Genomic DNA, 20,722 nt, shown 5'->3' on the forward strand with positions numbered 1-20,722 from the left:
TTCTTCCTTAGTATCATTCCCACCGTTGAAGAGCAGCCATTCTGGTGGCCTAAGAAGAGGACGCGATCAGCGGACTGCAATCCGATTTGAGCTGGTCAACATGCACCATCCCGTGCTCGCGATAACGGAGATCTGAAGATGGCGTGACGGGTTTGACCATGTAGTTGACTGGAGATGTTGGTGCAACCTCCAGGTAAATATCATGTTACTTGAGAAGAAGCTTAGATGAAAGGCCTGGAGCAGCAGGCGGAACCCACTGCCACACGAAGGAGTCGATGGCAAGCGCGTGAGCAGGTTGGGTCACGTTGTAGCGCTGTCTTTGGCGGCACTGTTCAGGGTGTGCCAAAGAGCCGGCGTTTTGTCGGCATTCCTCGGAGTGTTGAGCGACCGCGGTTACAGGTGGGCACTCTGCATGCTCGGTTGTTTAAAAGAGAATCCTGATGACGGGCTCGACGTCGTAAAACTAAAATAACGGCCAGAATTTAGTAACGGCTCGGCACGCGCGGTTGTAGGCGTATGTTACAAATGAAAGCAAAACATTACAGTTGGTGTGGTCTAACGCGAAATTCCGTGGAGCACAAATATATATATATATATATATATATATATATATATATATATATATATATATATATATATATATATATTGTGAGCGCTAACTGTGCAGTTCATCATCGTCTTCATGTGTAAATACCCATCCTCATAATCATCATCATTTTGTCGAGTTGATGTTCGTGGGCTGTCTCGCGCTGTGTGACAATAAAAGAGCTCTGCCTCCGTCCCGGGCGTCGTCTCACAAGTGGTGGAGCGTGCGTTGATATCCCCGTCCTCTTGCTCTACCGGTCGCCCCTGGAGCTCCGCTCTGGTCGACGGCTGTGTTCGCCAACACCAGTCATGGTACAAACCACCGCATCCACTGCTGCCACCACCTCAGCTCCGCCAGCTGGGCCTATTTGGTCCGTCACCGCACCGCAACGCGACCCTCAGGTTTTTTCTGGCCTTCGTGTAGAAGACGTGGAAGACTGGCTTGACCAGTACGACAGGGTGAGCACTTGCAACCATTGGGACGGGTCACACAAGCTCCGCAATGTTGCCTTCTACGTGAGGCAGGTCGCCCAAACTTGGTTTTTCAACTATGAGCACGACTTCCCTGATTGGCCAGCATTTACTGCGCAGCTGCGACAGATATTTGGCACATCTGCTGGGCGCTCCGAAGTAGCGAAACAGAAGCTCGCTACCCGCATCCAGGGAGCCGAGGAATCCTATACCTCTTACATTGAAGACGTTCTGGCTCTCTGCCATCACGCTCAGAGTGACATGCCCGAAGTGGAACGTATCCGCCATATCCCGAAGGGGATCACCTCCGTTGCTTTTCACGCCCTTGTTATTCAGAACCCCACTTCCGTTAGTGACATCATCACGACTTGCCAACGACTTGCCACGATCTGCTCCTTTCGTCTTCCGCGCGCCTCCTGCGACGCTTCACCTTACCGACAACGACGAATTGCGAGCGCTCATCCGCATCATTGTGCGAGAGGAGCTTCACGACCATGCTCCGACCAACACCGCCATTGCGTCTTTGTGCGCTCCTCCTCCCAATTTGAGCGAGATCATTAAAGAAGAACTGGCGTCCATGCCAAGTGTCACAAATGCCCGGTCCCCTGCGCCTGTTTGTGCACCTTCTCACGCCGAGATTGCTTTGCGGCCTGCGGTCCCAGTTCCGTCTGCACCTGCCACCGCTGTCTGCGACCACCTGGCCTCGATGGCAGCGAAGGCCCCCGTGCAACCATACGACTCTACCTGGCGCCCTTCCCACCCAGTATATGTTTCTACTGTGTCATACGTGGTCATATCTCTCGTTTCTGCCGCCGGTGCGGCTATTCCGCCTATGCGAGAGACTATGTGCCCATATCGGACGCCTACGTTCCAGGACCCTATATATCCTCGTCACGTCAGCTCGCCCTCACCTCAGCTGTGTCAAAACATGTCCCGGTCTTCTCGCTCACCCCGTCGTCGTTCCCCGTCTCCGTTCCGCCGTACTTCATCGCCCCTGCGTCCTGCCTCCCCTTCTTTCGACAACCATCCGGAAAACTAGACGCTGCAGTGTTTGGAGGAGAAACTGCTTGTTTGCGAACTGTCCCAATTCCTCCTGATCGCCCGACTAATTTACTCGCTGTTTGTGTGGAAGGTGTTTCTGTCGACGCTCTTATTGACACTGGCGCCGCCATCTCTGTTATTCATCGCGACCTATGCTTCCGTCTACGAAAAGTGCAAACTCCGCATGTTGGTCCGGTCTTGTGTGGCGCTAATGACAGTCCTATTTACCCTACCGGACAGTGTACTGCTCGTGTCCTCATCGACGAAACTCGCCATCATATACAGTTTACTGTGCTTTCGTCGTGCGCTCATCCGATAATCTTAGGCTGGGATTTCTTGTCAGCTGCATCTGCTGTCATTTCGTGCGGACAACCACTTATACACATTACGGACACCGAGCTCTCTGACGCTGCCGATTCGTCACCGCCCCACCTTGTCACAGCGGCAGATTTTGTTCTTCCAGCCGGCCAAGCCCGTATTCTCACCATTAGATCTAGCGACAAAATATCGACGGCGACGCAGTGGTTTCCCATTCTCAGCGCTGCATTTTTCGGGGACTCGCCATCGCTTCTTGTCTAGTGCGTTTCTCACGCGGCTGCGCCAATCTGACCGCCTACAACACAACATCAGAGCCACTTCTGCTGCCGGAGGGGTCCATTGTTGTCATGCTTATCGACGCAGCACCAGTATGTGTCGTCAATTCTTCGCCTGTTTCCTCCTTCGCCGAGTGTACGCCACGGACGGTTCACCCAGTGCTTTCAGGGCCACTGTGAGTTCAGATCTGAGCCCAACTCAAACTGATGCCTTGCTGACCACCTTAAGGAAACACCAACCTTGCTCTGACGTGTGTTCGGATGGCTTGGGTAAAACAACCGTAGCCGCTCATCACATCGAAACCGACGGATGCCGCGTCATCGTCTGCTGAACGGAAAGTTACAGAAGACCAAGTCAACGACATGCTCGCACGGAACGTTATAAGGCCTTGAGCAAGCCCTTGGTCGTCTCCTGTTGTCCTAGATAAACACAAGGACGGTTCGGTACGCTTTTTCGTCGATTATAGGGCACTAAGCAAAATTACCCGTAAGGATGTATATCCTATGCCCCGTATTGACGATGCTTTGGATACCTTACAAGGTGCCGAATACTTTTCGAGCCTCGACTTGCGTTCTGGATATTGGCAGATCCCGATGCATGAGCCCGACAAGGAGAAGACGGCGTTTGCAACACCTGATGGCCTTTTCGAATTCAACGTAATGCCTTTTGGTCTGTGCAATGCGCCAGCCACATTTGAACGAAAGATCGATACCGTACTACGCAGCCTCAAATGGAAAACCTGCCTATGTTACATGGACGACATTGTCATCTTTTCGCCCAGCTTCTCCCAGCACCTAGAACGTTTAGACGACGTTCTCACAGGTCTAGCCATGGCCGACCTTCAGCTCAATACTAAGAAGTGTCGATTTGCGAGCCGCAGCATGAAAGTATGAGGTCACGTGGTCAGCAAGCACGGCATTGAGCCAGATCCCGACAAGGTCGCTGCTGTACAGCATTTCCCAACACCAACCACACCTAAAGACCTTCGCAGCTTTCTCGGATTAGCGTCATACTTCCGCCGCTTTGTCCGTGGCTTCGCCACTATCGCAGCTCCTCTTCATAAACACCTGACCACGACCACACCCTTTAGCTGGATCGATGAATGTGAAGCCGCCTTTCAGACCCTCAAGCGATGCCACACATCAGGTGTGCTTCGTCACTTTGATCCCACAGCCTCTACTATCCTCCACACTGACGCAAGTGGGCATGGAATAGGCGCTGTTCTGTTGCAGCGGAACCACGCGTATGAAGAGCAGGGGCGGATCCAGGTTTTTTCTGAGGAGGGGGTCAGCTTTTGTCAATGATGATAATGATGATAGTAGCCTATCTTATTTACCGAAATTCACCGCTTCTGCTCACGATAAACCCGCGTTTTATACGGCTAGAGCGACACCTGTAGCCCGCCGTAGTGGCTCAGTCAGCTAAGGCGTTGCGCTGCTGAGCACGAGATCGTGGGATCAAATCCCGGCCCCGGCGGCTGCATTTCGATGGAGGCGAAATGCAAAAACCTCCGTTAAAGGAAAACTGTAAACGTTAAAGAAAACTTTAATTACTTATCTCCACCTAGCGGATTTCCGCTGAACAACAAAAAAAAAAAACGTCAAAAACGCCCGTGTGCTTGCGCTGTAATGCATGCCAAAGAAACCAAGGTGGTCAAAATTAATAAGGAGCCTTCCACTACGGCGTGTCTCATAATCAGAACTGGTTTTGGCACGTAAAACCCCAGAAAGAGGAAGAAGACCTGTAGCGAAGCCAGGTATCGGTTTCTCCGACATATAGGAAATGGGCATTACCTAATACAGCCATGTGCTTGGCGGCTGTATACAGGGTGTTCAAAACTAAGCTTTATGGTTTTCTTAAAATTTGGCACTGGGAGGCACGCGAATACCACCTGTACAAATAAGCTATGTGGCCAGAGGGTCACAAAGTGAGATGATAGTTATCGCTGTGAGCAGCCTAATTAACTAAAATTGAACAATAACTTTTGTCGACTGCAGTAAGTGCGTATGTTTGTATTGAAAACTTAGAGGCAGTCGTGTTTCTACACAGTATCAGTCGGAAGAATTATTCTAGCGTGTCCGTGCTCCGAGACATCCGACTGCATTCAATTGTACTGCGCAGAGTTATCGAGTCGACGCGAGAGCGGTTTATGCTTTGCGTTGCTGTGGAAGGGAGGCATTTTGAACATCTTTAGGGCATTGACATCTTGATGGGTGAAGTGCTGTCATGAGATTTGTGCATGACAACACCAAACTTAAAGCGGCAGTATGAAATATTCGTTAGCATAGCTAAAAAGTTTCTGCTGTTGATGGTGCAGTTGTTTCTCTTGATTTCAATAAAACTTACAATACTTGGAAATCAGCAGTCACTATATTTGCGTAGCCCAGGTAAGGACCGTGCCCGGTCGTCTAGTCACCATTACGCACACGCACTGCCCTCCGGCTTCTCAGCTCGCGCCATTATCTCGGCATGGCAGCTGCCGCCATCTTTACAGGCTGCGTGGTCGCGTGTTATGACAGCGGTTACGGGTTCTTCGATTTTTTTTTTCATTTCACCAGCCGTGAGGGGAAGGGGGACAGTTATCTTTGTCCAATGCCTCCGCCCCGTTGTCGGACTAAACGGCGCACGCAACAGCCGCGTCACATCAGGGAGGAGCTTTGCGCTGATCCCTACTCTCTTGCAAGTTGCATGCGTAATCAGGCGAACAACAATTAAAATTTTAAGTTGGATATCTCGGAGCACAGACATGCTAGAATAATTCTTCAAAGTGAAACTGTAGAAACGCGACTGCTTCTAACTTTTGAATACAAACATACACACTTACTGCAGTCAATAAAAAGTTAATTATTCAATTTTAGTTAATTCGGCTGCTAACAGCGATAATTATCATCTCACTTTGTGTCCCCCTGGCCACATGACTTATTTGAGCAGGTGGTCTTCACGTACCTCCCAGTGCCTAATTTTAAGAAAACCATAAAGCTTTATTTTGAACACGCGGTATATCTGGCCGGTATTGTTTCTTAAAGTAAAATTTGGGATGATCTGTTGCAGGTTCGTTATAAATGCGTAAGCACGCGTCCGTCTTTGGAGTTCTGTTGGGACACCTTGATTTCCTTAAGAAGATTCTTTGTTTTCGGCTGAAACACCTTCGTTTGCTTTGGAGTACTAACTCCCGTATTCTCAAACAGCCCTCGACTCGAAGCTCTTCCTCCACTCCACCCTGTTGAGCACAGTGCCGCCTCTCGACTGATAAAGACGCGACAATTCTAAAGAATTACCGTGAATGATCATGAAGCTCAGTGACCACTTCTTTGGAGGGATGGCGTTGCTATCTTTCCTCTTGAGTCGAGGTGTTGTGTTGACTAGAGGAACGTTCTTGAATACGGGCGTAACGCCCCGCTCCAACGCGGCAACCACTACGCTGGGTGTTTACGATATGCGAATCACCGCGTATGAAGACTCACGAGGCCACCTACAAGAAGAACGATGTGGCGTGTTAGCCGAGAGCGCGAGCCAGCGTCATCATGTTTTGTTTTCCACTCGACGTCATCCTTTTACACAAGGCGCGCATCTACTCCCCTTTCTCTAACCACGCGATGCCATCCTAGACCCGCGCGCTGGCGTTGGCCGCAGACGTCACGCTCCCCCCCTTCGCAGCGCCCACTCAGATAAACGAGTGCGCCCACTCAGATAAACGAGTGCGCCCACTCAGATAAACGGATCCGGCGGATTTGAGCCTCCCATGTTTAATGTACGACAATAAAACTAGGAAGTTACAATGAAAAACTTGTAGCGTACGAATGGTACTGTACTCGTACTGGATATTGTCAACGTGTAACTGTGATCACAATGAGTGCTACTGTTAAAAAAAGTTGCCTATGCATAGTTCTTAGTTTAGCTGTTAGTTGTTATTATTTATACATGAACACTTCAGCGAGAGATCTCTTTCATTAAGCAGGTTAGTCGCGGAACCGATGACAGCGAATGAGGCAACCGATGACACCCCGAGGGGGAACTAAGTTAATCAGGCGCGAAAGAGCTCGCGCGCACATCGGCGTGTTTGGCAAAATGGACGTTCCCTCGTTCATTCGATGCCACCGACGGGACAAGTAAGGCACGGCCGGCGCCAGGAGGTCCAAGGTGTTCATGAGAATATTAACTACGGCAACGCCGCGACAACACACACCCCTAAGGAATACAACTAAGCTTGTGAGTGAGCTAGCTTTTCTTCTACATGGCTGCTACCACTGGTACTCGCGAAAAATACTTTTGAAGAATGCTGGTGGCCATATTTCTTTCTTTTTGCGACAGGGCCATCCCCCTGTCAGCGAGGGGGCGATGCAGAAATCTGAAGGGGGGGGGGGGGGAGTCAGGACATCGGGACATCGCCCCTGGATCCGCGCCTGGAAGAGCAAGTCGTGGCCTACGCGAGTCGTACTCTTTCTCCTGCTGAGCGAAACTATACTATCACCGAACAACAATGCCTCGCCATCGTAGGGTCCGTACAACAGTTTCGCCCCTATTTATATGGCCGCCAATTCACAATTGTGACTGACCACCATGCTCTGTGTTGGTTGTCCTCCCTGAAGAATTTGTCGGGACGCCTCGGCCGTTGGGTTCTGCGTTTGCAGGAGTACGACTACTCTGTCACATATAGGTCTGGCAGGCAACATCAAGATGCTGACGCTTTATCTCGTTGCCCGCTGTCGCCAAATGCCCATGTCTCACGTTCCCTCCGTTCGGCACCGCCCAGCCAACCGACCACAACCATGGCCGCGGTACGGTTTGTGACTTCGGTTGACATTCTGTGCTCAGAAGACCTCGCCACCCTCCAACGTGCAGATACATTTTGCCGCACAATTATCTACCGGCTCACTGGCTTATCCCGCCCTCCCAACAGCCGCTTAAAACGACAACTGGCATGGTTTAAACTTCACGATGGCTCATTATTGCGGCAAGTTTACCACCCTACCGGTCACCGATAGGGTCCCAGTCGTCGCTCGCTCACTTCGACTGCAAGTTTTACAAGCTTTTCACGACGACGCAACGGCTGGCCACTTAGGATTTCATAAAACCTACGAGCGCTTTAAGACTCGCTGTTTCTGGCCTGGCCTGTCTACTAGTGTTGCCAAGTACGTCAGTTCCTGTGCGTCATGCCAACACCGAAAACGTTCGACCTCTCTTCCCGCCGGCCCTTTATAACCATTGCCGTGCCCATCCGCTCCCTTTGAATTCGTGGGCATCAACTTATACGGACCCCTTCCGCTTACACCCGCGGGTCACCACTGGATTGTCACCGCCGTGGACCATCTCACTCGATACGCTGAGACGGCAGCTCTTCCTTTTGGTGCAGCCTCTGGGGTCGCCGAGTTTGTCCTGCAAGCCATTATCTTGCGCCACGGTGCGCCTCGTGTTCTTCTAAGTTACCGTGGCAAAACATTTCTTTCCCATGTTCTTGCTGAAGTCCTGCAAGCCTCAAGTACCATCCATAAGACCACCTCTGCGTACCATCCCCAGACCAATGGTCTTACCGAGCGTTTCCATCGAACTCTGTCCGACATGATCTCCATGTATGTGAAACCCGACCACACAAACTGGGACACTATACCCCCTTTCGTCACGTTTGCATATAATACTGCCTTTCAAAGTACAACAAATTACAGCCCCTTTTTCCTCGTGTACGGCCGTGCACCGTCTTTTGTTTTGGACACCACCTTTCTCTCTACGCCTTCTGTTCCATCCACATCTCTACCAGAGGAGTTCGCCGCCCGCGTCGCCCACTACCGCGAAATTGCGCGCGCCCACACCGCGGCCATTCAGGACAAGAGGAAACTCCGATGTGATGCAAGGCGTCGTGTCATTTCGTTCCGCCCAGGCGACGAAGTGCTCCTGTGGATACCTGTTCGAGTGCCAGGGCTCTGTGAAAAACGCAAGAGCTCTGCCTCCGTCCCGGGCGTCGTCTCACAATATATATATATATATATATATATATATATATAAAGGTGTTTATTAGGCAGAGTTCGGAGCAGGGCAATGTCAGCAGTCAGTGCAGTCACAGCTTCCAAGCACGAGAGCCGTTGCCAAGCAAGCGCACTCGACCCACTGGCGTTTTGATCCAGTAGCGCTGAACCCACTAGCGTCTCTGGTTGATACAATCGCCCCCGGAAGCGATAAGGGAGCCGTCCCGTGATTTAACAGCTTGTAATGATGATCGGGTCGTAGCAAGGCTTTAGACGGTCGACATGAACAATGTGTCGTCCACGGTGGCCCATGTCTGAAGATGGCTCAACTAGTTCTACTACATAGTTCACAAGAGATGTGCATTCGAGAACACGATAAAGGCCTTCACACTTTCTTGAAAAAGTTAACTGGAACGCCCATGCATTTCATCGGACACTTTCAAAATTATTATCTCGAAACTGGTTCAGTCCTGAGAATTTGTTCCAAGTGGATACGCCTTGTGAACTCAGCGGCTATAATTCGTAGATTAAAAGATGCGTCGTAAAATAATTAATGAAACTGTTAAATGGCGTAATTAGGGTAATTATTCAATTGAGCGTTTTGATTTCTCTTGGAAGTAATGGCCGCCTCATCGGGTAGTTTTGATCAAGGATTCTAATTGTGCTATCTGTCACAGGCAATTTTTTTTAAATTTGTGCAGGTAAAATAAAACAGCTGTATATTAGGCCTATCGGTTCCCCTTCTTCTTTCCTGTATATTAAAGACATTTCGCGCATGAGTAAGAAGTCACTGTCTTCTAGCGAATAGAGTGGTAGTGTCCGCAACACCACCGTGTGAACGCGATAGCATTAAGGGCCCCGTGTCGCAGAAAATCCGGCGTCGGCGTTGGCGTGCGATGTCGCTGTCCGTGGTGGAAAAAATCATCCGCAACCACCCCGACCGCGCCAGCCCTTCGTCGAGGTGCAAGGTGTTAGTGAACAAAATTGAATTTTGCACAGTGAAATCCGTCACAAAAATGGTAAAGCACAACTTAAGCACAACCTACAGACATGGTGGCATCGGACTGTTATTTGAATGTACGAGAAAACATAATTTTGTTACGAGGAAACTCAAACACAAACCTCTTTTGCCTGCATTTCTACCATAGCAACACCGGCACACTAGGGCAGCCTACTTGCGAAAATCTTATCCAGGTGGCACTGGCATACTCGGCAGGTAAAATTGGGACTTGGCCTGGCAAATGCGCTCTGGACGAGCGCTCGTCGGGGCAATAGCAAGCAATTAATACATTAATGAAAAAAGATTCTAGTGCCTTCACATTTTAATATAACACGACTTTTATAGCCCCTGGAAAAAAGTCTTCTTAGCAATGCATTCCTGTTAAAAAGTGAAGCTGACTTTAAGGGGATTGGTGTAACCTTGGTCTTTGTAAGCTGGCTTTCCCACGTTCTGTGTTGCAGTTAATGAAGCCTACTTGCCGGATGCGAACGACGCGATGCGAACGGGTCCCGATAACGCTATCGCGTTCTACTCTGAAAGGCGAAGCTTAAGCGTCCTCCATTTTTTTAGTTTGCCCAAAAGCTAGGGTTCTATGTTGCCCTGGTCTCTCATATGCAGCACTGAATCAATACCGGACAAGCGACAAGGATTATTCTGCAATTCTATGGCCATGTGCTCTATCCCGTTCGCAATTTTGTACACAATTCAAACACGGGAACTGCGTCGTAGCCAAGCTAATATCACGCATTCTGTTGACAATTTTCTAGTCGCTCATGTGGCCTTCCATATATTACGATTGATTCCTTAAATCACTCGGTGCTCTTTGCCTTCTCCGCGAAAAATTCCACACTGCTGGGCAGCATGATTTGCTATAGATGAAGGCGAAAGACGGTTGGTGAGATGGGCGACTGCCCGCACCGTACCTGTCTTGTACTGCTGTAATATTTATTTTCATAAATCAACCGATTGCCGTAAGAATATCTTCCTGTGAACAGAATATAAAGTATTTATAAAGGCGTCATGTACAAAGGAATAACCAATTACAAGGAATTCCTATTCCGGATCTTGTGTTCCAATTTACTGCAACAATTGTGACGTTGGTATTTTCTCGAATGCCCATCACGGTTTAGTACATCGTGATTGCATTCGCAGGTATATAACACACACTACATGGTGTTTCACAGTTACTTTTATATTACGCGAAGAAAGTTTACATACGTACTGCCCATGGTGTTGCACCTTTCAGATTTATCAGAAAATGATTCCGTGGAAGTACTCGGTTAAGGTTTTATTTTTTGCTGACAACTATGAAAAAAAAGAATGAATATGAAAAAATGAGTTAGATTAGGTTGTATTCGCGTTGAATGGTTTTTATATAGAACAATGTGCGCCGAAAAGCACTATATGGGATGCTAAAGGATCCGGCATATTACCCATAGCAAATCTCGCCATTTATTAAAAAAACTTGTGTATTCAAGTTTAGTTCATTAAGCTAATAATTAGTTTCCAACAATAATTCTTGTGGCGGAACAGGAATGATGACCTGCTACCATACAATAAGACAAGGAGCTTGTTTACCATAAGCTTGGACACTAAGAATAAGCTGGTGTTTTGCTGCTTCGTCCAGAATATCATACGTATTTGAATTGGTGGATTCATTTTAACTTACCGCTCAGCGTTTATAGCCGGCTGCTGTCAGATTCATGCATCCTAATACTTGCACGCCTTACCTAAGTAAGAATACTTCGCTTGCACACAACGCTCATGCCACCAGCAGGGAGAAGAACGCAGCCCCGACTACGCTGCCAGGGCTCCTGAGTAGACCGAGACGTTACGTGCTTTTCTGGCTACGATTACAGCTTGGAAGCAAACTTCCACAAGCTTGTTCGCCATCTTTCCAACAAGCGCTTTTCAAAGACGTTAACACGAACAGCCAAGACATAGAATGTAGCATCATTCGTCATTTCTGTTTGTTTTTTCCCCGAGGGGAATAATATTATCAAAGAACGTATTGACGAAGGACGGATTTCTGTAGTTGCTTGAGGCGTTTGGTTGAGAATTCCACGCATACGTCACAGCAACCATTGAGCCCTGTATCCAAGATGTTTAAAGCGCTGACTCAAATAAGTATTTCGTTTTTTAAGTTGAACATTGATGCACAAAAAAGCAAACTGCTAAAGTCAAGCAAATGCCTGATGACATCAGCGCCCCATGCCGCTAAGAGGAAACCACGCCAAAACAACTAATTGCTGCTAAAATGCAAAACCAATCCTGTTAGTACAGCTAGGCGTATCTCGCACGCGAACAGTTGTGACCGGCATATGAACCATCATGTAGGAAGAAAAATTGCGCTGTAAAGGACGGCAATGCAAAGACTTGCTTAGGGCGGATTTCAGGGTGTACGGACCAAAAAGTAGATATTTAGGTCGTAGCATATAAAATTATGGAAAATCTAAGGAACGCGGTAGTGAAACGGCGAGTGTAGACCTCTCCAAGTCATTTAAAGATAGTGCCAATGCCGCCCACCCTTGTATTTTAAAACACACAGTTTGTGTTTTTTGTCGGCTCAAAGGTTTTATTTAGTACATTTGCATGTTTTATTGAATAATGTCACTTATAATTCAAAATACATTCAGTAGTGGACGTGTTTGTTAGCTGTGTCTGAAAATTTTTCTAGTAAGCAAGCTTCTGTAGTGTATTACGTCCACGTGACTGCTTGGTGGATGCTTGCCGAATTTTAGTGGGTATTTCTTCGATGGTTTGTGTCCACATATGCCGAAATCGCATCTGTAGTAAGCAGTAATAAAAACGCAGCATAAAGTGCTGCACTGAATGCAAGTGGTATGAAACAACGTGTATTCTATGACATCACTCTACCCTTTCTTGATAAGGACCAGGGTTGGAAAAGCGCAGTTCTTCAATGCGATCAAATAATGTCGAAAATAGAAAACTAACCACATCAAATACTTTAAGGATGATGAAAATAAAATAACTTCTGCGTATTGCGCATTGCGCTCGAGCGTTTTTAGCAGCTGTGGTGAACGTGCAAACATAAAAGTGCGTTTTCTCAAATTGTATTATGGAATGTGTAAAAATCTTTGATGTACATTTTCTGGAAAACTAATGCCCAAATTATAATGAACATTTTGCAGCCTATAGTGTATTGTATAGCCAACATTATGAATCTGACGATTACAACATTTTCTGTTATACTTGTAAAATAAAATTTACCGTATAGCTAGGGACACGGAACGTTTTCTGAAAGGTTGCGTGCACAAATTAAAATTTAATACGTTCCTTTTTTAAGACAGTAGTATGTGCAGTACACGTGCCAATTTCAATTGTCATGCTTTGAGAAGTTTCTCAGAATAAGTACATTTAAATGTAAAACTTGAAATATAAACATTGAAATCTAAAATTTGTTAGGTAATTAACAAAAATATTAAATGTTCTGCGTCAGACAGCTGCTGATTGTTAAGATAAGAGACATCGTTATGCAGCTCACAAAACCTAATTACCATATGCTGTACTCTGTATAAGAGAATGTTAATACCGGTGAGGCCCAGCCACCATACCATTACCACGTAAAGCAAAGAAATTAGGCTATAATAACTAAATAATGCGTCCGAAGTATCTGAATTATCACTGCTAATGTGAAAGAAAGCTTTTTAAATTGCCCCACAGGTGGTACGTGGTGTCGCGTGGTACAAGTGGTGTCCGGTCCTCTGTTCTTTGTCCTGGCCTTATTGCTCTATACATGGTTTCGAAAAATATCATGTTGTAGCGTAGTTTTTTCTTTCGAAAATAAGGACTGTGTAACTCTTAAAATAAGCGAAAACATTCGCTTAACGCAGCGGGCTCATATAATTTCTCTCGCTCCCTAAGAGATCCTTAATGTGAAATATATTATAATCAGTTATGGAGGTCGCTTAGCGGCGCTGAGGCTCCGAATGGAAATCCAAAGGAAGATAAAAGCTTGCCTTCATTTCCTTGAATAAAATTTTGCCTTTTCGGCGAAATTAATTAGAGTTGTCAGAGAACACTCACCATCATAATTTGATCATGTGCTGTACTTTACTCTCCCCATAAGTATACGAGTGCGTATACTTATGGGGGGTTGATTTTTAAAAGTTACGTTCACGATCACAAAACTGAAATTAACAAATTTGTCAGGTGGGCTTGCTCTCGCACTGTACTACCTGGGGTTCATATATTTAGCAATATCGCTCTTACATTCTTGCTGTTAGAAAAAAATGAGTTTTTTTTTGTTTGGGGCCTTCATATCTGCAGGAAATAGCATACCTCAAGGAATAGCACCGGCCCCAACAGGAAGCATCACAGCAGGAGGAACTCCATCACCAAACGAAATACCAATGAACCCATTTGGTAAGGGACAACATTATGTATATATATATTCCTTCAACAAGCATTTTCCACGAGATTACTAGCAGTGAATGCAATTAATATGTCGGATTCATATGCTGCCTTATATGCTGCCATGGCAGCTTCACGGCTCTCGTTGACTAATGGTGTGCGTAGCGCGTGCGTCATTGCACACGTGAGGGAGTGCCAACGGGGAGGAGGTGGCGCCCCGTCATGGGTTTATAAAATGGGGTTATAAAATAAGAACTTCGAAGACGCTTAAGCTTCGCAATTAAGAATGGAACGCGACAGCATTCAAAGATCCCTGACCGCTTCTCACGCTTCCCGGCAAATGCAGCTTATTTAACCGTAATGTTTACCGGGAAACGCTGGCGGCACACGCTATGCATGAAGGTAAGCTTTCTCGTAGAAACGTGGCCTCATGCGCGGGCCTGATCTCGGAGTTCGCGCAAATCAGCACCAAGAAAACTGCAAAATTTTCAGGTTTCTGTTTTTGTTTCGCACTTTTAAGATTTTAGTCTGAGAAAATTTAACAAAAGTCAAGCGCTGTCGGTTTTGTTTCATTACATCTTGTTTGTGGGCAGACATTCTCAAAATTTCGCGGAATATCATTGTCAATGATGTAAGGCAAGGTATGAGCAACATTAGTGATCCAGTGGTGTGGTAATATAACCCCCACACCCTCACCCATTCGAATAATAAAGTTGTTGCTCACTCACTACCACATGACATATGGCAATTTTACCTAACGGACAACGCTGCCAACACCAACATCGGATTTCTTGCAACACGGGGCTCTTAACGCTACCGCGTTAACGCTCTCTCGTTAAGTCCAAAAGCATTATTGCGAAATTGAACGGCGCTGAGCGGTCCTTCTACAGCGTTATGAACTCCTCACGGGAGAGCGATCGCGTTGTGGCCCTTCGCGTGTTTTGATTTGGCATTATCGAGGCGCACTTAGAACGTAGGCGAGTGCTTGCGCTGACAAGGAACCCGTGCAAAAAAAAAAACATTTCACGAATGATAGTATAATACTTTCGCATTCCGACACATAAGCAGTGTCTCTGCCGAATTTTTTTAGCATCATTATCTAACGCTAGCATCACAACATTTGGGTGATTTTGTTGTCTCATTTCTTTGCATTGCTATTACTTACTAAGGTGTGGAATTGTAGACTTACTTTACAAACTAAAGGACAGTATGCCGGCGAAGTCTAAAGACTCTTCTTATTAATTCTATTCTTTTCTATCAAATATATGTACGTACGATAGTAAAACAAAAAGTACACGGGCACTTAAGTCCTTACGTGATTGAATGCGAAAGCATTCTGGGCGTGTCGACAATATTGAAGTCCATACTATTTCAACGTCCATGTCACGCGACATTGTCACATGACATCATCAATTGGTCATGTGTCTTTGCAACTTAAGATTCTTACTTGGCCCCGTGACGGTCACATGACGCGATCCCTTGGTCATATGCTCGAATTGGGCAAAGTCAATTCGAAGGTGTGCCATGTGAATTGTGGAAGTTTGCCAAGTTGGTTTTGAACGTGGGTCAACTCAATTTTCGAATAGGGCAAAAGCAATTTTGGGGGGTGGGCCGCCCAAATTCTTGAGGTGGGCCAAGTCAATATTGAGAGGGGGGGGGGAAGGGGCGGCTTGCACGAAACTTCAATAATGAAAATAACAACAAATTCGTTATTATTTGCGTTATTAATGTTCGTGTAAGCCACCCCAGGCCTGTTTCGAACGTGGGTCAACTCAATTTTCAAATTGGGCAAAGTCAATTTTGGGGGCAGACAGGCCAAACTCTTAGGGTAGGCCAGGTCAATTTAGATAATGGGCCAGGTCGGTTTTGAACGTGAGTCGACTCAATTTTCTAATTGGGCAAAGCCACTTTTGAGAGTGGGCAGCCCAGATTTTGGAGGTGGGTCAAATGAAATATGACAGTGGGCCTGGTCGGATTTGAACATGGGTCCACTCACTTTTTCACTTGGGCAAATTAATTTTGGGTTTGCCCATGTCAATTGTGGGAGTGGGCCAGGTTTGTTTTGAACGAGGGTTAACTCAATTTTCAAATTGGGCAAAGTAATTTTCCCCAGCTCTTAGGCGCCAGTTCCTGTGTTGAGCGTCGCCGTACCTCGGCGTCCCTCGGCGTAACCGAGCGAACGAGCACATAGGAGGATGAAAGCACGAACGCGGAGCGCAGTGAGGAATGAAAGACGGCCATAGAGGAGAGAGCGCGAGGAAGAAAGCGGATGAGGAAGGTATGGCCAAAGATTAAGCAGAAAAGCGTAGTGCCGTGCTAGACGGTGTTCTGCGATGACGATCGCTGCGAGATAGCGCCAGAGTAGCACGCATCGTCTATTCACCGATGACGCAATTAATAAGACATGCGGCGAGCTCGTCCACTGGTACTATATAAGGAAACAAAGCGCTGCATGAGAGGAGGTCTGTCTGTAGCGGCTGCTGTGAATCGAGCCCACGCGTTACCCACGCGCTGCCTCTCATGATCCCCCGATTAGCCAGGCAGTCGTGCCACACATTGCTACGTTTCCAAAGTGCCGCACGAGACAGATTGTCCGCGCCAGCCAATATATCGCGAAATGAAACACGCATTTAGCTGCACCCAAATTTCGCATTTGGGAGTATCGTAATCCTCGGTGAACTTTTTTCAACATTCACAACACTGGCCATAGGTTATTTGTTCTTAATGACCAAGTTATCCACAGCGATTTTACAGCCAAGGTTTAGCGCTTTCAGCCAGGACTTCTGGAGTAAACATCCCTATCGATGGTGCACGAGAATCTGGATGCTGCACCATGACAATGGCGCTTGCCAAATATTTATCCACACAAGCTAGTTTCTCGACGGAAACAATCATCTCTTCCAAACACACCCTACTCGCCAGATTTGGCTACCGCTTACTTCGCTGTCTTCCCAAAATTCAGAAAGTACTCAATAGCGGCTATTTTGACGCAACTGCTGAAATGAAGCGCGAATAGCAAGAGATTCACGACTCGTAGAGGAAACAACACTTCAAGGACGTATTCCTGAAGTAGCAGAAACACTTCAAGAGCTAGCTGTATTGCGGCGCAAGGGTACTGTTTCGCCGGTTAGAGTTTTAAAGGGGCCCTGAACTACCCCTCGGGCTTGGTGAAATAACATAGTCCGCGGGTAGCATACGCTGTTCTGAACATCTCAGCCAAGTTCTGCTGTCGTACGCGTCCGTGGAGCTCGCAAGCGGAGCACGAACTCACCTTTTTCTGAAACGCTTTCGTTTGAAAAACCCCATGATCCTCGATCTTTTCTTTGCGCTTTATTTCGCCATAAAGCGCACTCCAATACGGGACTGCTAGTGGTCGTTGAGGTCGGCTACACCGCGGCCGCCGCGAGGTGCCGCCACGAGTCCAGTGGCTAAGCACACTGCGGCTCTCTGAGGACAGCCTCGTTTGGCTTACGTTTAGCGCGGCGTAGGCACCAAATCGGAAATTTGAACTGCACGCCACGGTGACGTCTCGGATGTCACAGTGAGGTCTCTGCCATAGCCTACGTTGTGCAAGGCTTTGGAGGAGGAAGGGGAGCACAATGAAGGCCGTGTTTAATTGCCGATAACTCCGCTTCTGCTGAACGCATTGAAGTACTTTTTGCGGCAAAGTGATTCTGAAATAGCCTATTTTCACTTCAAATGTCTTTTTCCACTTCAATAAAAAGTAATTCAGGGCCCCTTTATTGTACCTAAATAAATAATTTTATTCAAGGAACAGCTAGGCTAACTTGATAACGCAGTTATCAATAACATAGCTATCCAGGCAACAAAAAAGCGTAAATGCATTTGATAATTGCATAAGCTTTCCACATATAGCTCTTAGAATTGTGGAGGAATTGCTACAAAAGATGATTTCAGTATCCCTATACTGATATTTTTGTTTGTCTGATACAACATACAAATCCCGTCAAGGTACTAAACTGCTGCTCATGCTACGTATTTTCAGAAAAGGGAGGATCACAGAAAGTTCCGGAGCCTGATCAACGTGAGTTACCTTAATCTCTATTATTATAACTGGGTTGTTACTCAAGGCATTATACAACCTGTCAATTAAATTTACTGAGACCAAATGCTACATCAAACTATGACGGCCTTTTTATTGTGATAGCAATTATATGGACACTTTAACCGGATTTCTGCTGTCGGCGTCGCCGTAACTGTCGCCGTGAGGTTCCGTATAAAGTCCAAGGGCGATAAAATCGTCGCCAGGGGCACCGTATGCGCGAGTGAAAGCGCGCGGGGGACGCGTGCTATCACTGAGAGCGAACGCACTGCAGAAAGCAAACGCGACCGTCGCGCAAAAGGCCGTGGGGTTATGGGAGGGAGGGAGGGAGGCGGGGCGACATCGTGCTGCTTCACCAAATGCTTATCTTGCAACCGGGCGCAAGGAGAACTGGCCACTCAATCTCCCACGCGAAAGTAAGAAAGCGGGAAGGCAGCGCGAGAGGGAGGGAGGGGGCAGCTTGTCCTCTGCCAACAACTTCTCCTCTGCACAACTCCTCTGGACTTTGCCCGGCGGTGGCGGTCGCCCGCACCGTCTCTTATCTCCACACGGCTCTGACCTTGTATGCGCTGTGCATTCGCCGCTCAGTTTCCGTTGAAGCGATAGACCGCGCGAACCTTCGCCCGCAGCGGCGACTGCGCTTGCTGCCAGCATTTTGACAGTCGTCTGTGGTCATTCAGTGTGATCTATTCATGTTTGCTTGTGCGCGCTGACACCACGCTTGTTAATTCAGTTAACGAATGTGTCCAAGTTTATTCAGCCGATAAAACTACTATCCCTACTCCGAATAGCTCTCTACTAATTTGCTATCGCAATTGATGCTTTGCCTTTCGGGCGAAACTGCGACATTTTTTATTACACTTGAAAATGACGACATGAGTGCATAATGTGCGCGGCATCTTAGTTGTAGCCTATTATACGATATACTACAACAGCTCTATACGTAGCTTTTACGGGTAGACTCATGTGAGCTTTGTTGTCTACAGCATTGGTCGTATGGTGACACGTAATTTTAACTCGACATGTTTTCTTACCTTCTTTGGTTGCAATGAATGGTAGGACAATGTTTTACAGTAAACAGTGCCACATACCCAGTCACCCAAGTTGTCTACTTCCTTGTTACACATGTCATGTCCAGGCTGCTGTATTGCGTAGAAGACAGCATGGGCTACAGGGCATGTGCTCGAATAAATAACATGCTGCTGGCAGCTGGCTGGCTTAAAGGACCGCCTAAGGGCACCAGGTATTTGTCATTAGTTAAGTGCACGAATAGACAACTTCGGCACTGCGTTATGGGATGTTGGACTGGGCCCATTGATGGCCGATCCCCGAGAACTGGATGGGCCATGACACAAGGGTTATGTAGCCTTAGATATATCGAAGCGTTAGCACCCCATTCGAAACAAACATCTCTGCGTTGAGCGCGGCCGCATGATGGATAGCCGTTGCAGAGAGATTGCAACCAGGGGAGCATTGTGTAAGTGTCCACCAGGTGGACACTTACAGAATATCCCTCCAGGTTTCTAGGAGTTCTGGGGATTGCTACGGAGTTTCAACTGGGGTGCAGTAAAGACAGCAAGATATACAGTGTCGTGGTATCATATCGCATTATGATTAGCAGCGAGATGGTCTCTTCGTCTGTCTGCTGATGCAACCAAAGGGTTTCATAATTAATGGATGGCATGCGAATACGCAGCAGGATGCACAAGAAAGTTATTGCTACTCTGCCAATCATCTTCGATGGTTTCTAGCAAAATATACTTCCCCTCTGCTTGCCTTTGCATTTGCCATTCTCGAGCGATCGACGTAAAATATTATTGCTCTAATAATGCCTTGTATTGACAGAGGTTGTCGGTACATGACGCGTCAGAGCTCGATAACTGAGAAAAATGCTTGCATTTCACAGAAAAAGATGGGCATAAGTTTTCGGCTTTGGGAACGATGCGACATAATTTGTAGCTCTTTTATATTGGAAATGAACATTGCCAGCTATATGAGGGTTTTAGTAATTTGAGAATATTTATCTATTAAAGTGCACACTATTTGTAAATGTACTTACAGTACAGAGGATGAATAAACAAACTTCTGCCTACGGCTAGCTATGAAAACTCTATTTCGTCTCTCACGCGTAGAAGGTTTCCTAAGAATATTTGTTTTTGAGGTGATTAAGGCCTAGCGATGCAATGCAATCGAAGTACACAAGTGAATAAAAAAAATTGGCTATGGCTTAACTCAGTTATGCCTGGGTGTGCGTAGCGAGAGGTATGTTTAATCGTATTGTTTAGCTTTGTTCTCTCTACGGTTACATCTTTGTCGTTCAGCTTCGTACGTCTGAGTGTTTAGGTTTGGTTGTTACTTCTCGTTAAGTTATGGTTACATTAAAGACTAGACATTTTTAAAGTGAAACGCATTTATTTTGAAAGTCTTCATGTTGTAGTTTCTCAATTGTCACAAAGACGGCCCGATGGTCGGTGAGGCGGGAGGATAAGGGGTTGCCGTCCAGTGACTTGAACACGTTTCGGGTGCTATCCTCATCTGAATGCACTCGCCTGGCCGCTTCGTACTTACGACGCTTTTCGATGCGTGCGGCTCGTCCTTCCTCTAGGCTCCTCGGCTCGTTGCCTCCTCTTGGTT

The 20,722-nt window shown here is 46.9% G+C and overlaps 1 protein-coding gene across 1 annotated transcript in view; it reads left to right on the top strand.

The window, feature by feature from the left end:
* LOC119450625 (uncharacterized) overlaps positions 1-20,722 on the top strand; it is a 68,746-nt gene that overhangs the window by 8,382 nt on the left and 39,642 nt on the right. Inside the window, exons 2-3 of the mRNA XM_037714126.2 lie at positions 13,942-14,037; positions 18,032-18,070. Coding sequence (XP_037570054.1) covers positions 13,942-14,037; positions 18,032-18,070 — 135 coding nt within the window. The remainder of the gene's footprint in view (positions 1-13,941; positions 14,038-18,031; positions 18,071-20,722) is intronic.

Source organism: Dermacentor silvarum, chromosome 4 (assembly GCF_013339745.2).
Source record: "Dermacentor silvarum isolate Dsil-2018 chromosome 4, BIME_Dsil_1.4, whole genome shotgun sequence".
In the NCBI taxonomy this organism is placed as follows: domain Eukaryota; kingdom Metazoa; phylum Arthropoda; class Arachnida; order Ixodida; family Ixodidae; genus Dermacentor; species Dermacentor silvarum.